Here is a 24,070-nt window from a genome sequence, read left to right on the forward strand (position 1 = left end):
TCCCTGCATGTTTGTCATGTAGATATTACTTTTTTGTCTTGATAAACTAAAATTTACCCCTAAAAATCTTAATGAGCATGTTTGGTTGTAGGCATTACACATTTTGCTGTAAAAAAAAAAACAAAACAATTTATTGAATTTGATATACATACCTTTCCATTATAAAGAATAAATGTGTGACAAGCATCTGCCATCAGCATTTTGTAACATATTTTCTGCTATTAACAAACTGCTATTATTTCTGCGTTCTCTCTTCTGGTCTGACCAGTCCCTTCGGCCATCTCTGAAAAAAAGTGTGAGCGGCCAGCCAACCAGTTCTGTGTCAGAGAGCATCAGTGGAGCCTGTGATGAAGCACAAGAGAGACGGGCAAAGTTTGGAAGACAAACATCACTCTCACAAAGCATTCGCAAGTAAGACAACATGTTCATAGGCAACTGTGCCACCTAGTCATAGGTTTTTTTTCAAGTTAAAGTTTTCGATGGAAACCTCAAGTAAACGATCAAAAACCTGTCAAACCCAGTGAGGTAAACAAAAGCCTGTGCTTTCTCCTCATAGTATTGCATAAGAGCTTGAAGGGAAATAACCCTCCTTACATCCTTTTAATTAACAGCTGTGATGAAGTGTCCTGTAGGTTTCACAGAGGAGTTCAAGATGGATGGGGTACTACATTATGGATCAGCTCTGAGTCCCTTCTTGTTTGCAGTGGGGATGGACAGGCTGACAGATGAGGTTCAACAAGAATCTCCATGGACTTTGATATTTGCAGATGACATTGTTATCTGTAGCGAGAGCAAGCAGCAGGTGGAGGGAAATATGTGAGGTGAAGGTATGCCTTTGAAAGGAGAGTAATAGTAAAGGTTAGTTGCTATATATATATATGTGCTAAATAAATGCTACAGTAGTGGCTGGGGTTGCGTTATGCATCCACTAAATGGACCTGGGCTAAAGGGAATGTCAACAAAACAGTCAGATAAGTCAGTCAAACTTTAGTAATAGAATACAAACCAACGCTCTGACGACTCTGTTCACTCCCAAAACAAGTTAGTGCATTCACAAAATGGTACCGTATGTACCAGTAGCTCTGACCGGTATTTGCGCTGCCTTCGTTGAAAACAATATATTTCCAACTCCATTTGTCGCGGTTCAAAACATTTCATAAAACGAAAGCACCAAGAAGGACCACCTCTAAATTCAGTAATGTTAAGTTTGTAAGCTCACGCTGTTGCCTTCATTTGAACAGTGACTGTAGAGACACTTCTACTTGCTGCTCTCTGTTCAACAACCCAACCTCTTAACTGTAGCCATCTCGCTTTGTTTTCTCGGAAACTGTGTTTAGTCTTCTTTACGTGGCGCAGGTCATCTTGTTGCTTCCTCCACTTCTGCACCATTGATTCGTTAATGTTGACTTCTGACGCTGCTGCTCTTTTCCCATGTTCTACTGCGTGACTGATAGCCTTGAGTTTAAACTCTGTGTCGTAAGCGTGTCTCTTGAAAGGAGCTGTTTTGGGGTCCTCACGCACACACACACGCACACACACACGCGCGGGAATGAAAATTCATGCTTTGCGCAGTCATATATCCCAGCATGCACCGCGTTACTTCTTCTACGGGAGAAAAAGGAGTCGGCGGCTGCTTTCCGTAGTTGTGAGACCTCTTGCAGCTCAATCTTGATCCATATATAAGGCGCGCCAGATTATAAGGCGCACTGTCAGTTTTTGAGAAAATTAAAGACTTTTAGGTGCACCTCATAGTGCGGAAAATACGGTATATTGAGGAAAAGACAGGAAGCAGTAGAGATGAAATATGTTGAGGTTCTTTTTGGGAGTGACATGGATGAATAGGATCAGGAATGAGTCCATCAGAGGGACGGTACATGTTCGATGTTTTGGAGATTAGGTCAACAAGGCCAGACTGAGATTGTTTAGACATGTACCAAAGGGGGATAGTGAATTAATTGTTAAAAAGATGGTGACGTTGGAACTTCCAGGCAGGAGGCCAATAGGAAGACTAAAGAGAGATTTATGGATGTAGCTAAAGAGGACATAAAGTTAGAGTTTAGTTTAGTTTAGTTTAAAAAGTTTATTAGGACAGTGTACAATTTCATTAAGCACAGAGGCAGAGATGTTTGTACCAGATTGTAGCTCATAGCTAATTTCCATCTGTAGTCCTGGGGAGACAATACAAATATAAAACTGTACAAATAGACAATATATAAAAAATATACAAATAGGCAATAAAAATAACTATACAATATGTAAACAATAAAATAAGTAAAACCCAAGTTGAAAGTGATATTGTTGCGATATTATTAGTTTGGTCATCTGGGGGCCATCAGATGTTACCAGAAGATGTTACCAGAAGGGTAACATCTGATGGCGAAATACCCGTCTGGTATTGTTAGTGTGAGCATGTTTGGTGCTCCAGAATCCAATTTTTAACGGCCCATGCAAAGGTGTAAAAATCAGTCATGTTCTTTAGATTGTCTGGAAGCCCACTCCATTCTTTGATGGCTTTATAGCGAAAGGCAGATTGAGAAATGGCAGACTTTCTTTTAGGAACATTGCAGTCTCCTCTCGACACCGATCTTAACACACGACTTGTGAGTTGGGAGCGAGGCTTGATGTAGGTCTTAAGAGGAGATGGGGCAGTGTTATGTAAGATTTTGTGGACCAGACGGATATCAGAGTACCTGATCAAGTTGTCGAAACTTAATATTTCATATTTTCCCAAGATATGGCTATGATGGTAGCGCCTTGGCTTTTTATCGAGAACTTTCAGGGCTTGATTATGTAAAGATCTCAGAGATTTTAGAGCAGTTAGGTTAGCCTGAGACCAGGATGATATGCAATATGAAATATGGGATATGATCATGGCATCAAAGCAGTTAAAATTCAAGGCATTACAGGTCTTTTAAGTATGATTTTTAAAACTAAGTGAAGGGTCCAATATGACACCTAGATATTTGACCTCTTTAGCATTTTTGATCATACGATTATTCACGTGAATATTTGAGAAGACATTTTGAGTATTATTGTTTGAGAAATACATTGTGACCGTTTTCTCAGTGTTCAGTGCAAGGCAAGAGATGTTGAGCCACTCTAGTGCATTTGCCATTGTGATGGATAGTTTGGCGGCAACAGAATTAGCATCAGAACCTTGCGCAAAAAGGACTATATCAGCAGCATACATTAAGATTTCTACATTGCTGCAGATGGAGGGCAGGTCATTAATGTATAGACTGAAAAGTAATGGCCCTAGAATGGACCCTTGGGGCACGCCTGTTGTACAGGCTGTAAACATTTAGGTTTTATTTTTTATTTTGACGCATTGGTAGCGATTTTCTAGGTATGATTGAAACCAATTCATAGTATTTGCTGATAAATGAAAATTGTGCATTTTGGTCAAAAGCACAGAGTGGTTTACAGTTTCAAACACCTTACGAGGATCCAGAAAGATAGCCCCGACCACCCCTCCTTTGTCAAGACTGGATTTGATCACCTCGAAGAAATAGCAGCATGCTGTGTCAGTAGAACGGTTTGATCGGAAGCCAAATTGCATAGGATGTAACATGTTTCCATTGTCGAGGTGATCAATCAGAGAGTGAGAGAAGAGGATACAGAGAACGGGGTTAGATGGAGGAGTAAGTAAGTGAGTTATTGTATCATGATGGTGATTATGGTTTGCTTACAGACACAGCTGTTAATTTGTTTGTTGATATTACATACAGGATCTATGCTATTACTTATGGGTCCAGGCATTCTGTCAGAGTACTTCACTGACATCTTTGACATTCCCAGAAAATGTCATTACGAAGCTATGTATCCAACAGATACTGGTTCTTCAGTTCCTCAATATCATCTGTGGTATTACTGTCATACATGAAACATTTTGCACCCTCTTCTCTTTTTTTATAGGAATACAGCTCAGTGGTTTGGCGTGGGCGAGGATTGTGAGACTAAGCAGCAGGTATGGCAGAGGAAGAGCCTGCGGCATTGCAACCAGCGCTATGGCAAGCTGAAGCCTCAATATAGAGAGCCTGACACAGCTACCAGCTTTGACCAAGGCATGGACTCACCAGCCACACACAAGATGCCTAAGGTGATGTCTCAGGTGCCATGTGAAACATTGATTCAAATCCTGTTCATACAGAAATACATGTTCGCAGCATTCAGTATCTCCTTTTAACATGCTGGTCTTATAACTTGTAATTTTAGGGTTCTGGACATTTTTAATCAATTTCTCTCTCCTGGCACGTTCACACTCACACAGACGCACACACAAGATGTAAAATGTAATTTATTTTTAGTCAATCATATATGAAGTTCATGATTCATGAGACTCTTGAGAGTTGACGAAAACATCCTGTTTACATATTTGAATTTAACACAACATAATTTTCTTGACAGTGTTTCAACTGTCCCCTATACACTGTAGATTATTACTATTACTATTACAGCTTTTCATACTGTTGGACATAGCGGTTATTTTCATACATTTCTTATCAAATTTTTGTAAGCTGTTTTTATTATTTGTTCATTATTTTGCTCTTTTGAATCTTTCAACAATATAAAATAAATCTCACTCGTGTCGAACCCAGATAGGGTGGCTCTGCTAGCTGAAATATGCTAAAGTTGATTTAGTTAAATAGATAATTGATAATATAGCCATGTCATAGTGTAAATCATTAATTATCTCCCCACTATTCCTACAGTCAGGGTTGTGGTGGGACCAGGGCCTTGCCCAGCTGATATTGGGGTAGAGGCAGGGTCCACCCTGGACTGGCTGCCAGGCGATCACAGGACCACATATACATTGGAGGCATAAAACGCGTTGCTCTGTCTTTCACATGTATGGGAAATTTGGAGCTCTGCCTAACAGCAAGAAGGACCCTGTTGTGATTCCTACTGGGGGGCCTCTCTGTGTGGAGCCTGCACATTCTCCCTGTGCAAGAAGGCATAAATAACAGAAGGTTAATTAGAAAAACTGGAAAATTGCCCGAATGAAAGAAAGAATAGTTGTTTGTGTGTTCTCTGCGATAGACTGATAACCGTTTAAAGGTGTAGCCTGCCTCTCTCCCAAAGACAGCTGGGATAAGCTATCCAGCATCGCTGTGGCCCTGAAAGCAGGATAAGCAGTAGATTATGAATGAATATTTTTGATATTTGGGAGGAAACACAACCTGGAGGGGAGCCTATGCAGACACATGCAAATTACAAATCAAATAATTTTTGATTATTTTTTAAAACCTTTTTTTCCCACCTAGATTGTGGATCCTCTGGCACGAGGGCGAGCCTTCCGTTACCCCGAGGAAGTGGAAAGTCGCTCCCCCAGGACTCCCCTCACTGCCCAGGGGATTCCTTTCACTCCAGGGATAACATCACTCAGCTCCTTCACTAGCCAGCGCTCAGGTTACAGCCGTTTCCCAAGACGTAAGAGGGAGTCTGTCGCCCGCATGAGTATCCGAGCTGCGTCCAACCTTCTAAAGGTGTGTAGGGTATCCAAAAGCGCGTGTGTGCATATATCATGAAAAATCTTAAAAGTCAGACAGTGAGGCAAAAAAGTATTTAGTCAGCCACCTATTGTGCAAGTTCTCCCGATCAAAAAGATGAGAGAGGCTGTTATTTTCATCATAGGTACACTTCAACTGTGAGGGATGGAATGGAGAGAAATAATCCTGGAAATCACATTGTAGGATTTTTAATTCATTAATTGGTAAATTCCTTGGTAAAATAAGTATTTTGTCACCTACAAACAAGCAAGATTCCTGCTTGTTACAGACCTGTAACTTCTTCTTGAAGAGGCTTTTCTGTCCTCCACATACTTCCTGTATTCATGGCACCTGTTTGAACTGGTTATCAGGATAAAAGACACCTGTCCACACCTTGAAACAGTCTCACTCCAATGTCCACTGTGGCCAAGACCAAAGAGCTGTCAAAGGACACCAGAAACAAAATTGTAGACCTGCACCAGGCTGGTAAGACTGAATCAAAGCAGGTTGGCTTGAAGACATAAACTGTGGGGAGCAATTATTAAAAAATGGAAGACATTCAAGACCACCTATAATTTCCCTAGATCTGGGGCTCCATCCAAGATCTCACCCAGTGGGGTCAAAATGATCACAAGAATGGTGAGCAAAAATCCCAGAATCACATCTCATCTTTTTAAGCGGGAGAACTTGCACAATTAATGGCTGACTAAATATTTTTTCACCCCTGTATATGAAGGCCTAAAGTAAAAAGGAATTAAGTACACTGTCATACATACATGACATTACTGTAGTTACCAGAATGTTGAGGCTAACAGATTATGAGGCTCTTCATTCTTGAAACTACACTTAATTTTGATTCATCATTTTGGAATGCAGAAGTTTTCCAACAACACAGATTTTAAGTACTCACAATGTCATTTTGCACCATTCCTGATTAAGAATAAAATAAAATGGTCAGGTATTCTATTGCTTATTCCTTGGCTCCATTCAGAGCAGCAATTAGCTGTTCCAGGATTCATAATGCAGATAAGAAATACATTAATAATGTGATTTGTGTGTAATGTCATGTCCAGGGCCGTAGTGGCCTGGCAGGGTCCCAAGCAGGACGAAGTTTCCCAAGAAGGAGCTTTGCCAGGCCCAGCTGGCTGGATGAGGACACTGTGGATTCCGCTGATACATCGGAGTCGCTTTTCTTTAGCAAGGTCAGCAAGCACTCTACACTTGTTCATATCATAGCAAGTTTATTCCCTGTGGTTCTACCTTGCTGTATTTTGTTTTTGTTTTATTATCAATCATTGTTTTCTTACCGTACTCTTATCACATTTGTAATTGCCCCCAAGATTGAATTTCAGTCTTCCTCACATGGCCAATTTATTGTGATTTAAATGCTTATGTGCTTTTTTCTTTGTTTACCTTCCTTCCCTCCATCCTCTACTAATTATTCTCAGGATGCTGACACATACAGTCAAGCCAGCAAACATCATTAAAAGCATAATCTTATTCTACAATTAAACTACAGGACTGTTAGGTGAACATTGTCAGGAAATTTCCACTTCATATAAAAAAAAATCATATATGCCCGTCTTTTCTGAACAGTCGTGATTCCTGGTTGGTTATTTATAAGCGATTTTCAATGGTCTCTTTCTCTGTCTGGGTAGGTTGACGCTCATGATGAGTTGTATTCCATGGCTGATGATGTGTTTGAATCGCCTCCCATGTCTGCCTCATTTGCTCAATGTGAACAACTTGAACCGTTTTCAAGCCTGTGAGTATAAATAGATTATTGTATACTGTCTACAAACATCTTTGGCAAACTTCTACAATTGAATTTAAGCTTCTATGGTATTCTGTGACAGTTTAAGCTGAAAGATCTCTGCACATTTTTCCTCAACCACTAATTCTAATATTTTTTTCATCAAAATTTTATTTCAGTCTTAACAAACCTGCGTAATCCTTTTTATTCTTACCTTTTTACCAGGAAGGACATATCTCGAACACCTAGAACGCCTACGGCGGTGGTTGAGAAAGGTCATCCTCGTCGCGGACGGCGCATTGCTTCTCAAGTTAAGCTCTTTGCATTTCAAAAACACAAGCGTCAATATGGCATGGGTGTAGTGGGGAAGTGGCTGAACCGACACTACCGACGCAGCCTCAGCAGCAACGTACAGAAACAGCTTGACGACTTCCACAGCCACAGGTTGGGAGTAAATAATTGCTCATTTTCATGTACTGCTACATTAACATGCACACCAGAAAGAAGGAGAAGCCAATGGATTGCTCATGTTTATTTTTACATATTTTGCGGCAGAAGTGGGACGGAAGGGGACAAGTGACAGACACAAGGCATAGAGACTGGGGGTGGGGGAGGAGGGTTGTTAAGGCACAGACATTTTGGTGAATTATTTTGACTAAATTTGGTAGGCATAGTCAATCAGTGTGTTGAAAAAAAAATGATGGCTTGTTATTGATGTATGATTTATATTGAAAATATATTCTTTGTTTTTAGGCCCTATTTCACCTACTGGATAACTTTTGTCCACATAGTAATCACTTTGCTAGCCTGCTGTACATATGGTTTTGCCCCTGTGGGGTTTGCACAACATTCTGCATCTGAACTGGTGAGTTAATTTGAAAGCTTTAGAATCTGCTCCTAGAGTGTGCTTGGAATTTCCTGAAAATGGTTGGAAAATTGATTATTAACAAATTTCTGAATTTTCTATATTTCTGAATCACTCTATAAATTGTGCAAATGCAGTTGTCCTGGTGCTATATGGCATATCTCACTCCAACCAGTCCCATTTCAATTTTTATCACTCTGTTGCCCTCTACAGGTACTGAAGAACAAAGGTATTTATGAGAGTGTCAAGTATATCCAACAGGAGAATTTCTGGATTGGTCCTAGCTCTGTAAGTCTCTTGCTAGTGTAAGTTAAATTGTTGAATTGAAACTATCAAGACAGGATTTAGCTGTATGTCTATATCATTTAACTCAGGGGAGGCAAGAGATTTCAAAAGGCACGTGTTTTTAATGACAGAATATGTTGAAAGACTATTTTCTTCTGTGAAACAAATGTCTTTATTTTCAATACCTATTTAGACCAAAGTACTGCTTTAAGACACTGTGCATGCTTTCATGCATTATTAGCTGTAGTATTTAGAAGTGTAGAAGTCAGTAGAAGTGTGATGGTGCCCATTTTTAAGAATAAGGGGTGTGTGGAGAATTGCGGCAACTATAGAAGGATAAAGTTGATGAGCCATACAATGGAGTTATGGAGACGAGTGGTGGAAGCTAGACTGAGAGCAGAAGTCAGCATTTGTGAACAGAAGTATGGCTTCATGCCTAGAAAGAGTACTATAGATGCAGTATTTGCTTTGAGAATTCTAACAGATTACAGAGGAGGCCAGGGGGAGCTGCATTGCATTTTAGTAGACCTGGAAAAAGCATATGACAGGGTGCCAAGAGAGGAACTCTGGTATTGTATTGAGGAAGTCTAGAATGGATGAGAAATATGTTAGACTGGTGCGGGCGTGTATGCTAGCTGTGAGACAGCGGGGAGGTTTACTGTAGGGATAACAGAGAAGTTCAAGGTGAAGGTGGGACTTTATCAGGAATCAGCCCCTTCTTGTTTGCAGTGGTGATGGACAGTCTAACAGATGAAGTTAGACAGGAATTCCCATGGACCATGATGTTTGTGGATGACATTGTGATCTGTAGTGAGAGCAGACAACAGGTAGAGGAAAATCTAGAGAGGTGGAGGTATGTGCTAGAAAGGAGAAGAATGAGGGCTAGTTGCTGCAAGACAGAGTATATGTGTGTGAATTAGAGAAACCCGGGTAGAATGGTGAAGCTACAGGCAGTGGCGCTTAAGAAGTTGGAGGATTTCAGGTACTTGGGGTCAACAGTCCAGAGCAGCGGAGAGTGCGGAGAAGAGGTGAAGAGACGGGTTCAAGCAGGTTGGAATGGGTGGAGAAAAGTGTCAGGGGTACTATGTGATAGAAGACTTTCAGCCAGAATGAAAGGAAAGGTGTGCAAGACAGTGGTGAGACCAGCGATGTTGTATGGACTAGAAACGGTAGCAATGACGAAAAGACAGGAGGCAGAGCTAGAGGTTGTACAGATAAGGATGCTGAAGTTCTCTTTGGGAGTGACCAGGATGGAGAAGATCAGAAATGAGTCTATCAGAGGAACAGGACATGTTGGATGTTATGGAGAGAAGGTCAGAGAAGCCAGACTGAGATGGTACAGAGGAGGGATAGTGAATATATTGGTAGACAAATGCTGGAATTGGAGCTCCCAGGGAGGAGGTCTCGAGGAAGACCAAAGAGAAGATTTATGGATGTAGTGAGTGAGGATATGAAGGTATTTGGTGTGAGAGAGGAGGATATAGAGAATACGGTTAGATGGAGAGGGTTGATTCGCTGTGGCAAACCCTGAAGGGAAAAGCCGAAAGGAGAAGATTTATGCTGTCATGGTCAGTTATTTGTATCTCCTGCCTGTTTGGCATGTATGTAAGAAGTGTTTTTTTTTTGTTTTTTTTTTAAATTTGTCTTTTTTGCATTTCATTTGCTATTTGGGACTTATATATATTTACAAACATTTATCCCGCTCTATCAGGAAGACCTGATCCACCTAGGGGCAAAGTTCTCTCCATGTATCCGTCAGGACACACAGATTGTCAGTCTGATCCAGAGGGCTAAGGACCTGGAGAGAGAGTCTGGCTGCTGTGTTCAGAATGACAACTCTGGATGTGTACAAACCCACAGCTCTGACTGCTCTGTAAGTATGTTATCACACACCTCATTATTTATCCTTATCTTTGCTGCAGTATGTTAACCCACATCTTCCATTTAAACTCATACCTGTCTGCTATAAGCAACACATATGCATATGATATTTGTTCTCAATTTATTCACTACTTGCATATGTGAACATACTGTACTTTATAGACTTCTTCTGTAAAGGCTTTCCTCATAGATATTCAAAGGGTAGACTCATCTAAGCACTAAAATGCAATTGCTATGCATTAAAAGTTCCCTTTACTTATTTTTGTCTTGCACATTTTGCCAACCTTTTCAAATAAATACGCACAGTTTGGATAATTAAAATAACATACAAAGGCACAATACCAAAAGTTGCATTTATAAAAATGCAACAAAATCTTCAAATGTTAAGGAGATGAATATTACTTACAGAAACACAAGATAACTGCCAATTACAGCTTTATTGTTCATTGCTGAATCTCATCAAGGTGACCATTTCATCTAATGCAGGAGACCCTAGCCACCTTTATTAAATGGAAAAATATACGTATCCAAATGATGAACAGGACCTCTGGCTCTGTTTGTCACCAGGATCCAAGGTAGGGATAAGTGTTTGCAGGATTATGTGTGTATTGCTTCTCAGTAAACAATAAATGTTACTATTATTATGTGTCTGTTCTGGTGTTTTGGGATTATATGAAAATTTGAAAATCATTATCTTTTATTTGTGCTTTGCACAATGTGTTCAGAGTATGTGAAGTACCTGCCTCTATAGTGCCTCACATTTGGCCAGATGACATCACCCAGTGGCCGGTAGGGAACGCTCGCTGCGATGTTCATGTTTTCTCCCTCTTTGATCAGAAAAACATCTTTCTTCATAATTTATTTATCCCAGATGTTGCACAAAATGAAGTATGAAGAACATTGTATTTTTTTTGTATCTTTATTTTGTTTTTTTTTTTTGATTAAATGTTGTTACCCAGGTTTGTACAGTTCCCAAAACATGGAACCACACAGGCTTAAGGCACATGGACTGTAACATCAAGGGGCGACCTTGCTGCATAGGAACTAAGGGCAGGTGAGAAATGCGACACAATATAGTTTCTGCTCGTTGTAGGCCTGTCGATATCTTCGAGATGTTGTTTGTCCATCTGAAGAAGTTTGGAATTTTATCTGACATTCCCCCTTTCAGATGTGAGATAGCAACCAGGGAATATTGTTCTTTCATGCATGGTTACTTCCATGAAGAGGCCACACTCTGCTCACAGGTAAGATTTGGGTCTTTCTGTATTTGTGTGAATTGTAGGAGCTTGCCTGTTGATGTAAGAGTATATATCTAATCAGTTGTCTTATCAGGTCCACTGTTTGGATGATGTATGTGGTTTGTTGCCTTTCCTCAACCCGGATGTACCTGATCAATTCTATCGTCTCTGGCTGTCCCTCTTCCTCCATGCAGGGTATTTTAAACCACATCGTACTTTCTTTATCATTCTTTCTTTATAAGCATTTTGAAATTACTTTTGATGGGTTTTTGAGTGTCCTGAATAGCTAGAATACTTCATATATTTCCATTGGCTATAAATGACCTGCAATGAAGATTAATCTTGGTTTAAATCTTTTCTACTGTAATTCTAATGGTTACTAAACAGTCTTGTTATGTTCTCATCAATCAGGATATCAGTGTCAACTGAATAGCCTAAATAAGTCTCAACTGCACGTGCACTGCCATCTCACATGGCTGTTATTAGTGTTTAGTCTGAGCACATGGGCAATCCCCAAGGTATGGTTTTAAAACGTGTCATAAATCCTCCAATGGAGCTCTGAACAAAGTAAATGCTTGTAATTAATAGTAGCATGTTGGAGATAGAGCAATTCAGTGATATGAGCAGTGTGCAGATATGTATAGATGTGTATTGTCCCAAGGCTGATGTGCACGCTTGTGTTTTTCAGGCTGCTTCATTGTCTGGTGTCAGTGGTGTTTCAGATGACTATAATGAGGGATCTGGAAAAGCTGGCTGGTTGGGTCCGCATTGCTATCATTTATATCCTCAGTGGTATCACTGGAAACCTTGCGTCTGCCCTTTTCTTGCCTTACAGAGCTGAGGTGAGTTCTTTGCAATAATAAATGCATGTACAGATGTCAAAACTGAAGCTTTTATGAAACGTTGCATGAAATGTGGACTGTACCCGGGGAAAAGAGGTTATGTCTCATAAAAGGTTCTAAGGTTTAATTTTCAGACTGTAACAGATCAGTATACATGATCTGAGATAAGAGGGAGACCGTCACATTACTTAGTATAACCAAAAGTATAGGATCTTGCATGTACTTTTTTTTTCATAAAAGCATATTCATTATTGGAATAGGCATTTTCTATATGTGACAAAGCAACATGCTTGAACACAGTAAGATATACCCAATTTGGACACAATTTTTTTTGGCAAAACCATGACCAATGATCAAAAAACAAAACAAATGTGATCATAGTCATATATTTCATATTCATAAAGACAATAGAAAATATTGCTTGCAGTTATACATCAGTAATGTATTCTATTTGAATGTTAATATCAATGTAAAAGATAGAATGAAAATGGCAGTAAACCTATTGCAAAAGCTCACCGCTTCACATCACAAGGTATTTACATTTTAATGAAATGCATTTAGGCCAAAAATAGATATCTAACTATAAACACATAAAAAAATTGCCAATGTTGTTTGCTAATGCTTCTTTGATATTTTGTGTTGTTTTGGAGGATGAACTGTGAGTTTCAATTTAAAAAATAATAAAGGGGTAATTATAATAGATAATTATCTTTTATCAACAATTAAACTATTAATCACAAACATGTTTGGTTTATACAGTTTTTTTTCATGATTCCTTGGAAGTGACAAACATGTCCACATACACATAATTATTTATCACTACGTACCTCAGCTCACTTTCCTCTGCTCAGGATTATCAGGTCTAAAGGGTCATACCAAATAAATACAAAGAATGTTTGACAGACATAAATCTGCAAGACATTTACATCACATTTCAGACTCAAATATTAAAAGAAATCAAATGAAACTGTACATTAATAGAAGCATTGGAATATTAAATAGACTGCCTGAAAAGGCCACGTTGTAGAGGTCTTGGTACCAAGTTAATCCACTCTTAAGGTTTCGATGGAAAGTTGTGCGTGTCAGTCAAGATTAACTTGCGTGGGCATTTGTGAGTACATGTTTGTGCACGTATGCTTGTGATGCAGCAGAACAGAGAGGCAGTTGAGTCAACATCTTTTAACTTCATCTTTTATATTGTTGTTTGCCAAAACCTGTTAAGCTGTGTAAACCATCAAGTAGACCACAGTCTGGATTACCTACTTTTTACCGCCACTTCTGTTTTTGCCAGTATGCCTCTCTCTAAAGCCCATTTTCTCCTTTCAGGGCTTAGAGTAATGCCATTGTGTGGATTTCCACAGGCCACTGTTGTGGTAGCTGGGGAATGAGATTACACGTTTTCTTATAAGACATTGTTTCTTATATGACTTTCTTTAAGACAATTGTTGCCAAGGATAGACATCATATTACAGTCATATAATATTCCAGGTCTGCATACCATTCATTCATGTCATTCTGTAGTTGATATTTTTAAGAATTCCTCTATTCACTTATGTCAAGGTCAAAAGAAGCTACTAAATACAGCATTTTACATTCGGCAATGATTTAAAATTGCAATAAATTCTTCGACTCTACAATGTTGACGACATCTGCTACATTCTTCATAAAACAACTCCAGTTGCTCCATCAGATATTAGAGTGGGGAGACATGAGATGGCTCTCAGTATGGCGTACTTTGACGTGAGAGCCAGAAATCTCACCATCCTTAGAAGTGACAAGCTCACAGGTCTTCCCACCAGGAATAGCCAGAGATAGCACATGCAAGGCACAACACTGGGCGGTCAAGCCACTTACAGAGGTGATTTAAGCAGATTAACCTTTAACTGTTAAGAAGACCCTATGGCTTTTCTGTGTAAACTCAACAACTGTGGCTTTTACCATAGCAATTCTAACAAGTGAGTCATCTGTAATATGTCGTAAAAGTTTACTGTCTCAAGCTATATCCTCTCTAATGAAACTTTACCACTACTGTCATCATTTTTCAATTAAAGAGGGGGTTTGATTTTTGTATTTCACAAAATTAATAATTTTTTTTTTTTTTTTTTTTGCAAAAATCAAATTGTCAAAAGAATTCAAACTGAAACATACAAAGTCCAATTACATTGTAAGGATGCAATTGAAATTGAGTGATGCTATCTTTAAATTGTGCCCAAAGAAATGCAGAACCATAGTATGTAAAATGTTGAAAACTAATTGTCAACTGAAAAAAAAAGGCAGGTCTATCAATAAGTAAAGAAATGTGTATAAAAATGTATTAAAAGCTGAGAGTGTTTTGCAAAAAAAACAACTAAAGATGGTTCCAGAGCCAAGCTGGAAACAGAGTGTATTTTATGAAGTAAATATTTCATTTCATTTTATTTTCCAAAACTCAAGTTATTACCAGAGAAATTTCCCCCAGTTTTTAGCTATGGCTCCTCATATTTTGGACAATGAGACTCAAGTAATTGCTGGATGTTCCTGTCAGTGTTTAGTAGGGCTAGAGTGGCACTAAAAAATAGAGACAAATTGACTGGTCAGTGAATCGATTCTTAAAGTATTGTTCATATTGTCAGTGGTTAATAGCCCACCTGGCAGCTATGTGCTTTTTTGGAAATGTCCCCCAAACCATTAAAGTTTATTGTATAATGTTGGAGCAGTGACGGTGTTGCACTGGTACGGTGGGCCACACCAGTTTCTCGAGCAGAGGGTCTGCAACTACGGATAAGTTTAGTCTTCTGTAGATGAGCTGCTTTAATGATACATGGCCACCAAAGACCACAATTGTATTTCTCCAATTCTTTTAGAAATAAAATCTGTTTCTCAGGATTTTTTCGAGTAAAGGGCAATTTCAATCTTTGAAGAAATGAAATCAGTTCATTTTTTTTAACCTGGCAAAGACCAGGCCATTTTAAAAACCATCTGGGACTGAACCAATGCAAAGGCTATTGAAAAATGTAATGATGAAATAATATTCCCTTCATGACTAATAGGGTAGAGTTTCCAAAAGCTGTGTCGCTGTTATGGGTGATTGTGGGTGTTGCTTACCTTCGCAGATTAGCCAACTGATTCACTGATAGGGCAAACTTCCAAACTGAGTGCTGACGTCACGCTAATCTTCTCACCTTTGGGTCTGACCCAGAGCAGGCTCTTCAGCTATCCACAGAACTAGAAATTAAAAATAATATGGGCATGTGAATTTTGGAAAACAACCAGAACCGGTCTGTCCCGCATATATTATAATTCAGGCTATAATTAATGATTATGTATTTTTGTTTCTGTCAAGAATTGTGAATCATCATTGGACATGATAGGTAATTTGATCCAATGGTGGCTAACTATTTGTGAACAAGTTTTCCTGGTTCTGGATTATATGCCTCACGGTGATGGGCACAATGAACATGAAACACTCTGATGTGAACTTGTTGACAAATATTTATAATCCGGTTGAATCACAGCTGATTCTGCTCCAGTACAAGGTGTGCAACTGTGCATGTACAATTTTTTAAAATCTGAAACACAATTGAATACTGTATTCATAGTTCAAAGCTATTCAACAATAAGATCATTGTTATCAACATAGTGGGATAAAGAGAAAAGGCAGTGTGCAGGATTTAATGATGCTGAAGCATCTCAAACATGTATAACAGGCTTATTCTGACAAGAGTCTGAAGAAAACTCAGTATGATGGATGCTTTATGTATGGCATGTATCTAATGCATTTTCTCATCTTTCAGGTGGGTCCAGCTGGATCTCAGTTTGGACTCCTTGCTTGCCTGTTTGTTGAGCTATTTCAAGGTTGGCAGATGTTGGAGAAACCATGGAAGGCCTTTCTCAAACTGTTGGGCATCGTTTTTTTCCTCTTCCTCTGTGGCCTTCTGCCTTGGATTGACAACATTGCTCACATTTTTGGTTTTCTAAGCGGCTTGCTGCTGTCCTTTGCCTTTCTGCCCTATGTCACTTTCGGGACTTTTGACAAGTACCGGAAACGTATCCTGATCGGCGTCTCCCTTTTGGCCTTCGTCGGACTCTTTTCTTCCCTCATCGTTTGGTTTTATATTTACCCCATTAACTGGCATTGGCTAGAACATCTGACTTGCCTGCCCTTCACAAACAAGTTCTGTGAAAATTATGACATAGATCACAACATTAATGAGGTGGTGCACTACTAACGGGGAAGCTGATGATATACCTGCGGAAATGACATCTGTGCTACTGATCCAATACCTGCTATACAACTGCTCAGTCCCTTGGTTCCAAGTTTATTAAGTGACCTTTAAAGACTGGCAATCTTTTTTTTTTTTTTTTTTATTGTTTACCCTCCTCAGAAAAAAATCTGTTTGCTTTTCATTTCTAAATCCTCAGCAAGGTGTCACGGCATGTTTGCCAATGAGCTAGCATGTCTTTGGAATCAGTAACTCAGGATATCAATATGCAAAGAGCAGCTGTCTTCGGGAAAACAATCTAAAAAAAGAGAAGACTGTCTGCTTCATCAGTACTTCCAAGATGCCAAGCGAATAAATGCTTTCTCAGCCCCTTTGCCCTACAACTCTGGACAACAGCTGAAAAAGAGCAAGATAATCTTGTGTCTTGTAGTCTTTGACGTGTGGTTCATCTGATGCCTACAACTTTACCTCTTCAGCATTTGATGCAGCGAGTTCTCATGGTTCAGTTTTTAAAAGCCGGCAAAAGTTGGCATTTGGAAGGTTACACTGTATTAACTACGCATGTCATTGAAGTAAATGTACTAAAATGCTTGTAAACAGGCACAGAAGGCAAGTAAGGCAAACTGAATACAGGTATCTCAAACCACTCGCTGCCTTAAAAATTGTTTTGGACTTTTCATAGTTGTATTGTGTAACTTTTTGTTTAAGTTCAATATCATTTCATGGATCCATACATTTTGGATACAGTGTTGTATCATGTCACTGAACCATCATTTTCTGATGCAAATTTACCAAAGCTAATATCGAAAGTTGCTTTGATGCACCTTTTTTTCATGACTATATTTTATTTGAGATACCAATAGGTTAGAGCAATTAGTTCTGCTTTTGCATTTGTCCATTCAGCTTTACTCATGTTTCATATTAGATATCTGACAGATATAATTGATTTGCCTCAACTGCTTTTCTATAACTAACCTGAACCAATGAAGATATATTTATTTTCATGAGTTTTTCTCATTCAAGTTTTTTTTCTTCCATCAAGGCAAGTACCCAGATAGTACTTTGGGCAGCACAGTTACAATTACAGCTCAGAGAAAGATTTAAGATTCGAGTTTATTGTCACATGCACAGTGTAGAAATGTGTTTCCCGTTACAGTGAAATTCCTACTTTGCTGTCCGGAGTGCTTTTGGATATGTGCCGATAGGAAGTGTATAACATGATTTCCATGCTTTCAAATCTATGCACCAATTTGATACCAAGTAATTTAATCCGTCCTGAAACGAGGGACAGTTTTATCCTCCAAATAACCATTATTTCTACCTACAAAAGAATTCAGAAAATCAGCTAAGCTTTGCCATGCAGTATTGGCAGACCGTAGCCTATACAGTTGTCAAGAAAAAATATATTTTCATCACGATCGTGTTATGTACTCTACTCTTTTGTATGATGAAGGGTAAAAGCAGCACTGGAATTCATGCGCTTTTGGATTGTCGAAAGTGACAATGAAAGTCTCGTCTGTGTGCCAACGGTTACATCATTTTACTTTTGGTCATGCGGAATTAGTTTCCAATTTTCAAATTTCACCTAACTTGCATATTTATTCATGGCCCCTGGATTTGACATGCATCAATAAATTGTTCGAATTGCATTTCATTTTAACCTGTATCTTGCTAATAGATTATATCTTATATGGATTTTATACTGCAGCATTGCAAACTTTGTGATTTGCATCGTAATTTATTCTTGCAGCTTTTAGATTTGATGAAAACAGTCCGAATCACGAGTTACCCTTTATTTCTCACAGGAGCCTTAAAACTTGATCTGTAGAAGTTTCTTTCATTACCTTTTGGATCTCCTCAAGATAGAACCACTGAAACTAAAAGCTTTTTAAGCTGATCATGTCGCCACAGAGGTGTGGAAAGGTTCAGACTGTAAATGCGGACTATCTCGCCACGTATTTATTATTAGAGCTTATTACTTGGGTAACATTTCCGGTTCTTCTGAGTAGGGTGAGTACCTGCAGTTTTCCCTTGCTCTAGTTTGTTGTTGTGTAGGTTTGTGGCATGTGTTGACCCCAGCTGTTAGGAAAGCCACAGTGAACTCAGTCGTGCTGAGGATTATGGGAGTTACTGAGTTACAAGATTATGAGCTGACTCACAGGTCATACGGTGTTTTTGAAAAGACAAGTTGTATTTTGGGCAAGTGAATAGTTTTAGTCAGTTTCACATCTTAACTGTGCCTTTGATGCTTGAGCATGTGGTTATTTTGATCCGATTGATAACCTGCATAAATACTCATGGTGGTGCGTCGTTTCTGCCTCTGTTCCGGCTGGGACCAAATGATTTAACTTTTTTATATATTGGAATAAAAGGGACAGTTTAAAATTACCATCGTGGTCACTGAGTTGATTTATTGTACTCTTAATGTGAAGCCTTTTAAGGTTAAAGAAGTCATAGTTATAAATGCAACTCAAGAAGTAATTCTGTCCGGGTGCTGTCTGAATGCTGCTCGAATTAAATTTTGTTAACTGTCAGTCAATAACTGACATGGCATGATTTTTTTTTATTCAACATTTAATGGGTGTGTTTCAATTAAAATACTAACTGCCAACACTACTTAAATGATTTGATTAAAATGTATAAACTCAAAAACAGACTGAAACTATCTTGTGGTAAGATTCTTTATATGCATGCCAAGATACTATTGCCATGTATTATAAATAAAAATACTTGACACTGAATATTTACAAAATAAAACTTTATTTTTTTGGAATGTACATAGTATACATACAACATACAAAATAAGACTTTGGGAGGCAGAGATGGCGATCTCATGTGCAATGGAAAAGCAAGAAGCAACTATTAAGGAAACATATTAAAATCAGATACTTAAAATAAAGAGATATTAGTGATGGCCTGGGGATAGCGTTTGCAATATCAAAAATAAAATCAACATTTTGCTAATTTAATAAAGTTAAATTTGTATTGTTCATGCCTCACAGACTTTAGATTGCTGACAAAGAAAAGTGTCCATGCTTGGTGCAAGCATTCAGATGCAAATATAAAAACAAAAGAAAAGTATGGTCAAATTATCGGATACACTACATCTTATATTCCTCTTGTTGGTGATCTCGATTCAAAATTGTTGGAAGTTTTCATCTGCATTTTACTGGTGCAGTTATACCAATACTTCTGCTGTACCACAGCTGAAGATTGCTGTGGTACAGCAGCTGAAGCTGTTGTAAAAGGGATTTTCCCGATGAAAAATTGATCTCTTAATGAAGAACTAAGATCCATACTTGAGGTTAAATTAGGAATATTAAAGAGGGGGAAAGGACACAGAGCATCTGTGTTCTATTTAATATATTAATAAATGTCCAGCATTTATAAAACAATCAAAATACATAACCATAGTTTAAAATACTGTTTACATTCTTCCAGTAGGTTGCTCTCATGGTACTTTCTGTTTTCCAACACTGACAGGCAGCTGGGTGGCGGCTCTGTGTATTCATTTCTCTGTAGACTTAAGTCAGAACACATCTCTTGTTCACAGAGATGGTCACAAACACAGCGTTTTGTGTACAACGAAGCTGCTCGGACGCCCGTTGTTCTGTTTCCTCGGGGAGAATCCACAGTGTGTATTTCTTTCCTCAACATCCGCTATTGCGACGCATGAAGGCATGGCCCTGCACTAGGTAGAACATTTCGATGAAGGTAAGGGACCCAACTGTTATCTCACTGGGCCCATGCACTTTGAAGCCTAACTTCTGGTAGAAAGGAACAAGAAAGTCTTCACACATAAGCACAGCACGGCGAACATATGGCAGGCAGCGGAGATACTGGAGATAGCGCCACATCAGGATTGACCCTTTGCCCTGCTGGCGGAAGGTCCGATGAACCGCCAGGACGTGGATGTGAACTGTGGTCCCGTGAGCCTTGTGGAGAGTCAGAGCGTCCTGGAAGACAGAGGTAAAAGAGGGCTGTAACCATGGGCAAGTGAACAGCAGCATGCTGTCCTTGACATAAAAGTCCCATCTGTCCCAAGTGCTTCATTTGCTAACACTGAAACATCACTTCTGAGTAAGTTAAAGAAACAAACAGAAAAATAAAGATATGGAAAATGAGTTGTTAAAAAAGTCAATGACTTCAAACACTATGTTCAAAAATCTTGTAAAAACAAAAAGAGGAAATACAGTGAAATCATATCAAAAAGGGAAAACTTCAGTTTCCTTTGAAAACAAAACCCAAATAATTTCAGAACATAAGATTTTTTTGAGTATTTAAAGATGAGAAATAGAACCATAGACCTCATGAGAGAAATACTACATAGAGAAAATTTGACTTTTACAGTGATTATATGATTAGATAGTTTATATTAGATTGAATGCCCATGGAACTTCCAGTTGGTCAACTTGGAGCTTGATGCCTTTATGAACGTATATGATGTTAAGGGCTGCAAGCATCTCCGACAGCTGATACCTTCGCACTGATTTTTGCGAACAGTCGGGAAAACCTGACTAAATATGTCTTGAAGAAAATCTTGACATATGGCATCATTTATGATGTTTTGAGTCCACAATGAAAACTGCTTTTGGGAAGAAAAAAAACCAACATTATTTTTCCTTCAATTTCAAAAATTGGTTCATTAGATCAGTGGGACTTTGTTGATAAAGGGGTTTTTAAGCCCTTTAAACTCCTCAAACTACAGCTCCTCTCACACATGAAACAGACATCTGCTCACTTTGACCCTGCTAAGCTGCTGGCTGCTCGGTGAGATGTTTGTCAGTTGCTGTCATTTGTTGCCTATGGGTCTGACACAATTCCGCAGAGGGGAAAAACCAACACTTTGGGGGATTTGTCGCTCAGGTTTCAATTTTCTCGCACACGACCTTTGTTTAGATTTTACAGAGTGACTGTATATGTGACCCTGTGATAAACCGGTTACCTGTCCAGAGCGTACCCTGCCTCTTGCTCTATGACAGCTGGAATAAGCTCCAGCATCCCCCGCAACTGACTGCAGGATAAGCGGCACATGATGGATGGGTGGACTTTTACACACTTGCTATAAATAGTTCCCATTTTATTTCTCAATGTGTAGTTAAAGAGTCGCTGCATTTGTCATGGACAGGAAATCTCTGTTGCACCTTTCAAGTTTAAATCTTCTTCCCAGGTTCCAGAAAACCTTGGCATTATTAAACCTGTTAAATCTTGGTCATACATTTAAATATAGTTGACACACAAGTGATATTTTTCTTGATAGATTTGCTGTTTGTTTTTCACATTATTCATTCCTTTATCAAAGTCTGGATATTTACTCTGTGAAAAAGCAAATGCTATTAATTAGAAAAGTCGGATGAGGTGAGACTGAAGCAATAGCCCAGCCACTGTTTTTTTTTTTTTTCCCTCCTTAAGCTCATCTTTGCCTAAACCTAAATGGGGCCGAAGTGCTCCTTAAAACTTTCCAGAGTCCACCTATTTCACACCATTACATACACACATTGTCTCACCGTTGTAAGCCTGTCCTGGTCCCACAGTGATCCAATGATGAACGCCACCAGACGGCCCTCCTCGAACCAGCCCAGGGAAAGCTCTGGACACAGGCTGAGGAAATGACGCACTTCGTCCAGGTGGAGAGGGCACTCACCGGAAACCGAGATGAACGCTGGGGGGCGGGGAGGGGGGGGGTGATCAGTGTCACATAGTAACCTCATTTAAACTTACCGACAGGCTAAATAAAGAGTGATAATTACAAATAATTAAACTAAACCCCGTAAGTTAAGTTGTAAGGTTAGTGCAACCCTGGCTGCATCAGGGTATCTGTGTTCCGGTGGTGCCCGTGTGCGTAAAGTTGGAGACATCTAGAGAACATAGTTCACACACACATGGCTGTCATTCACTGATAAAACATGATGCATCTGCGTACCTTCTCGCTCAATCTCGAAGACGCTGATGGCGTCCTCTGGGCTGAGGGAGCGGAACTCGCTGGCCGGTAGCGTGTGGCGGCGTCCCTGTGGCACCGGAGAGCGCATCGGGAGCGGCTTCAAAAGGGGCACCGCGCTCATCACCGACATCGTTATTCTTTTTTATTTGAAGTTTCCCCCGTCAACTATCCGAACCGAATGAAACTGTACTGGTAGATTAAGTTGTCTCACGTTCTGCCGCTTGACCACAAGCGTTTAGTCTCCTAAAAGCCGTGTAAGTAACGGTACTGACGCGTCTAGGTGGCGCATCCCGGGTATTTATACCTCCGGTGCGCAGGGGTGGTCGTTTCTAATCCCGAAGCCAGCTGGATGACCGAACCCTTCACCCCGTGAGTTTGTTGAACAATACACAGTAGGGTCAGGGGGATATTTGTTTATCGAGCATTATCCTCGTCATGCCACCATCAGACAAGCAGATTTGGATTTAACTGATCATGTGTTGGAGTTTCCGACCAACATATGGACTGATCCTGAAGCGACAGTAATCAGGCATAACGATCTATAGATCGAATCTGTCAGCTATCAGTGGATAGAAACTCGCTTTTTCGCCATTTAAAATAAATGGGGTGATACCAGGGAGACGACGTGCACCCTTTTAATAGACATTTGGAGGAAACTTCCGCTTCTTGTTCATTGTCCCTGCACTCGACTTAAATGTTATTCCATTCTTTTTTTGCGACATATAAGAGGATTATACGATGCAGGGGTTTGTCACCTCTTCAGGCTTAAATAACTATGTAAAGACTGAAAAGTTTGCATTTTTGAGCAGCTGAGCAGCTTGCCTTTTCTAACCAAACTTTAAAATATCTTATGAAGAATACAAAAGCTATTGTATGTCTTTTAAATTTGTATTCCTCTATAATTATCGTTGTTGTTGTTGCTACTATTATTATTATATTTAACTATCAACAGGGATCAGTTATGTGGTCTAAACAACCCTGAGAGCAGTTGAACACTTCGTAAGGGTGGTAATATCATGTAATATCACGTAATATTACATTTTAAAAACGTTTTTGATGTTTTTTTTCTTTTCTCCCCCCCCCCTCTCATCTACTAAGATGTCATTTAATGTCATTGTGAATGCTCTCTTCATTTCTTTCACCATTCAAAAAATGGAAACTTCTACAAAACTGACAGAATTATCAATATCCTGAGAGACTGGAAGTTTAACATGGAAACACCAGGTGCATCATTTGCCAGCTTATGAGGCAAATTATCTCAGATAGCATTCAGACTATGGACTGATGCAGTCTAAGAAGGGCACACGTTCATTGTTAAACTTGTGGAAAAATTCTGGGTCGAAGAAGGAAAGGAGTAAAGTATGCTCAGAAGCACCGAGAGAAAATGAAATGCAAGAGTCAAGGACTGGCAATAGGGACACTGAATATTAGGATGATGACAGGAAAAGCTAGGGAGTTTGTTGATATGATGCAGAGAAAAAAGGTGGATGTCTTGTGTGTCCAGGAAACCAGGTGGAGAGGTAGCAAGGCCAGAAGCTAAGGTGCAGGTTTTAAGTTGTACTTTTTTTGGTATT

General features: G+C 39.3%; 2 protein-coding genes across 2 annotated transcripts in view; one reads left to right on the forward strand and one right to left on the reverse strand.

The window, feature by feature from the left end:
* Positions 1 to 19,211, forward strand: part of LOC147228130 (inactive rhomboid protein 2-like) — a 30,880-nt gene extending 11,669 nt beyond the window's left edge. The window contains exons 3-18 of the mRNA XM_086156366.1: positions 269 to 411; positions 3,916 to 4,099; positions 5,265 to 5,486; positions 6,563 to 6,691; positions 7,148 to 7,254; positions 7,468 to 7,686; positions 7,996 to 8,107; positions 8,321 to 8,395; positions 10,104 to 10,265; positions 10,760 to 10,848; positions 10,999 to 11,062; positions 11,233 to 11,327; positions 11,442 to 11,517; positions 11,606 to 11,706; positions 12,200 to 12,353; positions 16,127 to 19,211. Of these exons, the coding sequence (XP_086012492.1) occupies positions 269 to 411; positions 3,916 to 4,099; positions 5,265 to 5,486; positions 6,563 to 6,691; positions 7,148 to 7,254; positions 7,468 to 7,686; positions 7,996 to 8,107; positions 8,321 to 8,395; positions 10,104 to 10,265; positions 10,760 to 10,848; positions 10,999 to 11,062; positions 11,233 to 11,327; positions 11,442 to 11,517; positions 11,606 to 11,706; positions 12,200 to 12,353; positions 16,127 to 16,561 (2,367 nt within the window). The 3' untranslated portion in view covers positions 16,562 to 19,211. The remainder of the gene's footprint in view (positions 1 to 268; positions 412 to 3,915; positions 4,100 to 5,264; positions 5,487 to 6,562; positions 6,692 to 7,147; positions 7,255 to 7,467; positions 7,687 to 7,995; positions 8,108 to 8,320; positions 8,396 to 10,103; positions 10,266 to 10,759; positions 10,849 to 10,998; positions 11,063 to 11,232; positions 11,328 to 11,441; positions 11,518 to 11,605; positions 11,707 to 12,199; positions 12,354 to 16,126) is intronic.
* Positions 19,212 to 19,516: 305 nt separating this feature from the next.
* On the reverse strand, positions 19,517 to 22,875 carry LOC147228131 (serotonin N-acetyltransferase-like). The gene is made up of 3 exons (XM_086156367.1): positions 22,479 to 22,875; positions 22,063 to 22,217; positions 19,517 to 20,511 (listed from the first exon to the last, which is right to left on the reverse strand). The coding sequence occupies exons 1-3, from the start codon at positions 22,624 to 22,626 to the stop codon at positions 20,206 to 20,208; spliced, it is 609 nt and encodes a 202-aa protein (XP_086012493.1). The 5' UTR covers positions 22,627 to 22,875; the 3' UTR covers positions 19,517 to 20,205.
* Between the last annotated feature and the right edge of the window lie 1,195 nt (positions 22,876 to 24,070).

This window comes from Fistularia commersonii, chromosome 12, assembly GCF_037954325.1.
Source record: "Fistularia commersonii isolate RoL2024-O1a breed Wild chromosome 12, RoL_Fcom_v1.0, whole genome shotgun sequence".
Lineage (NCBI taxonomy): Eukaryota > Metazoa > Chordata > Actinopteri > Syngnathiformes > Fistulariidae > Fistularia > Fistularia commersonii.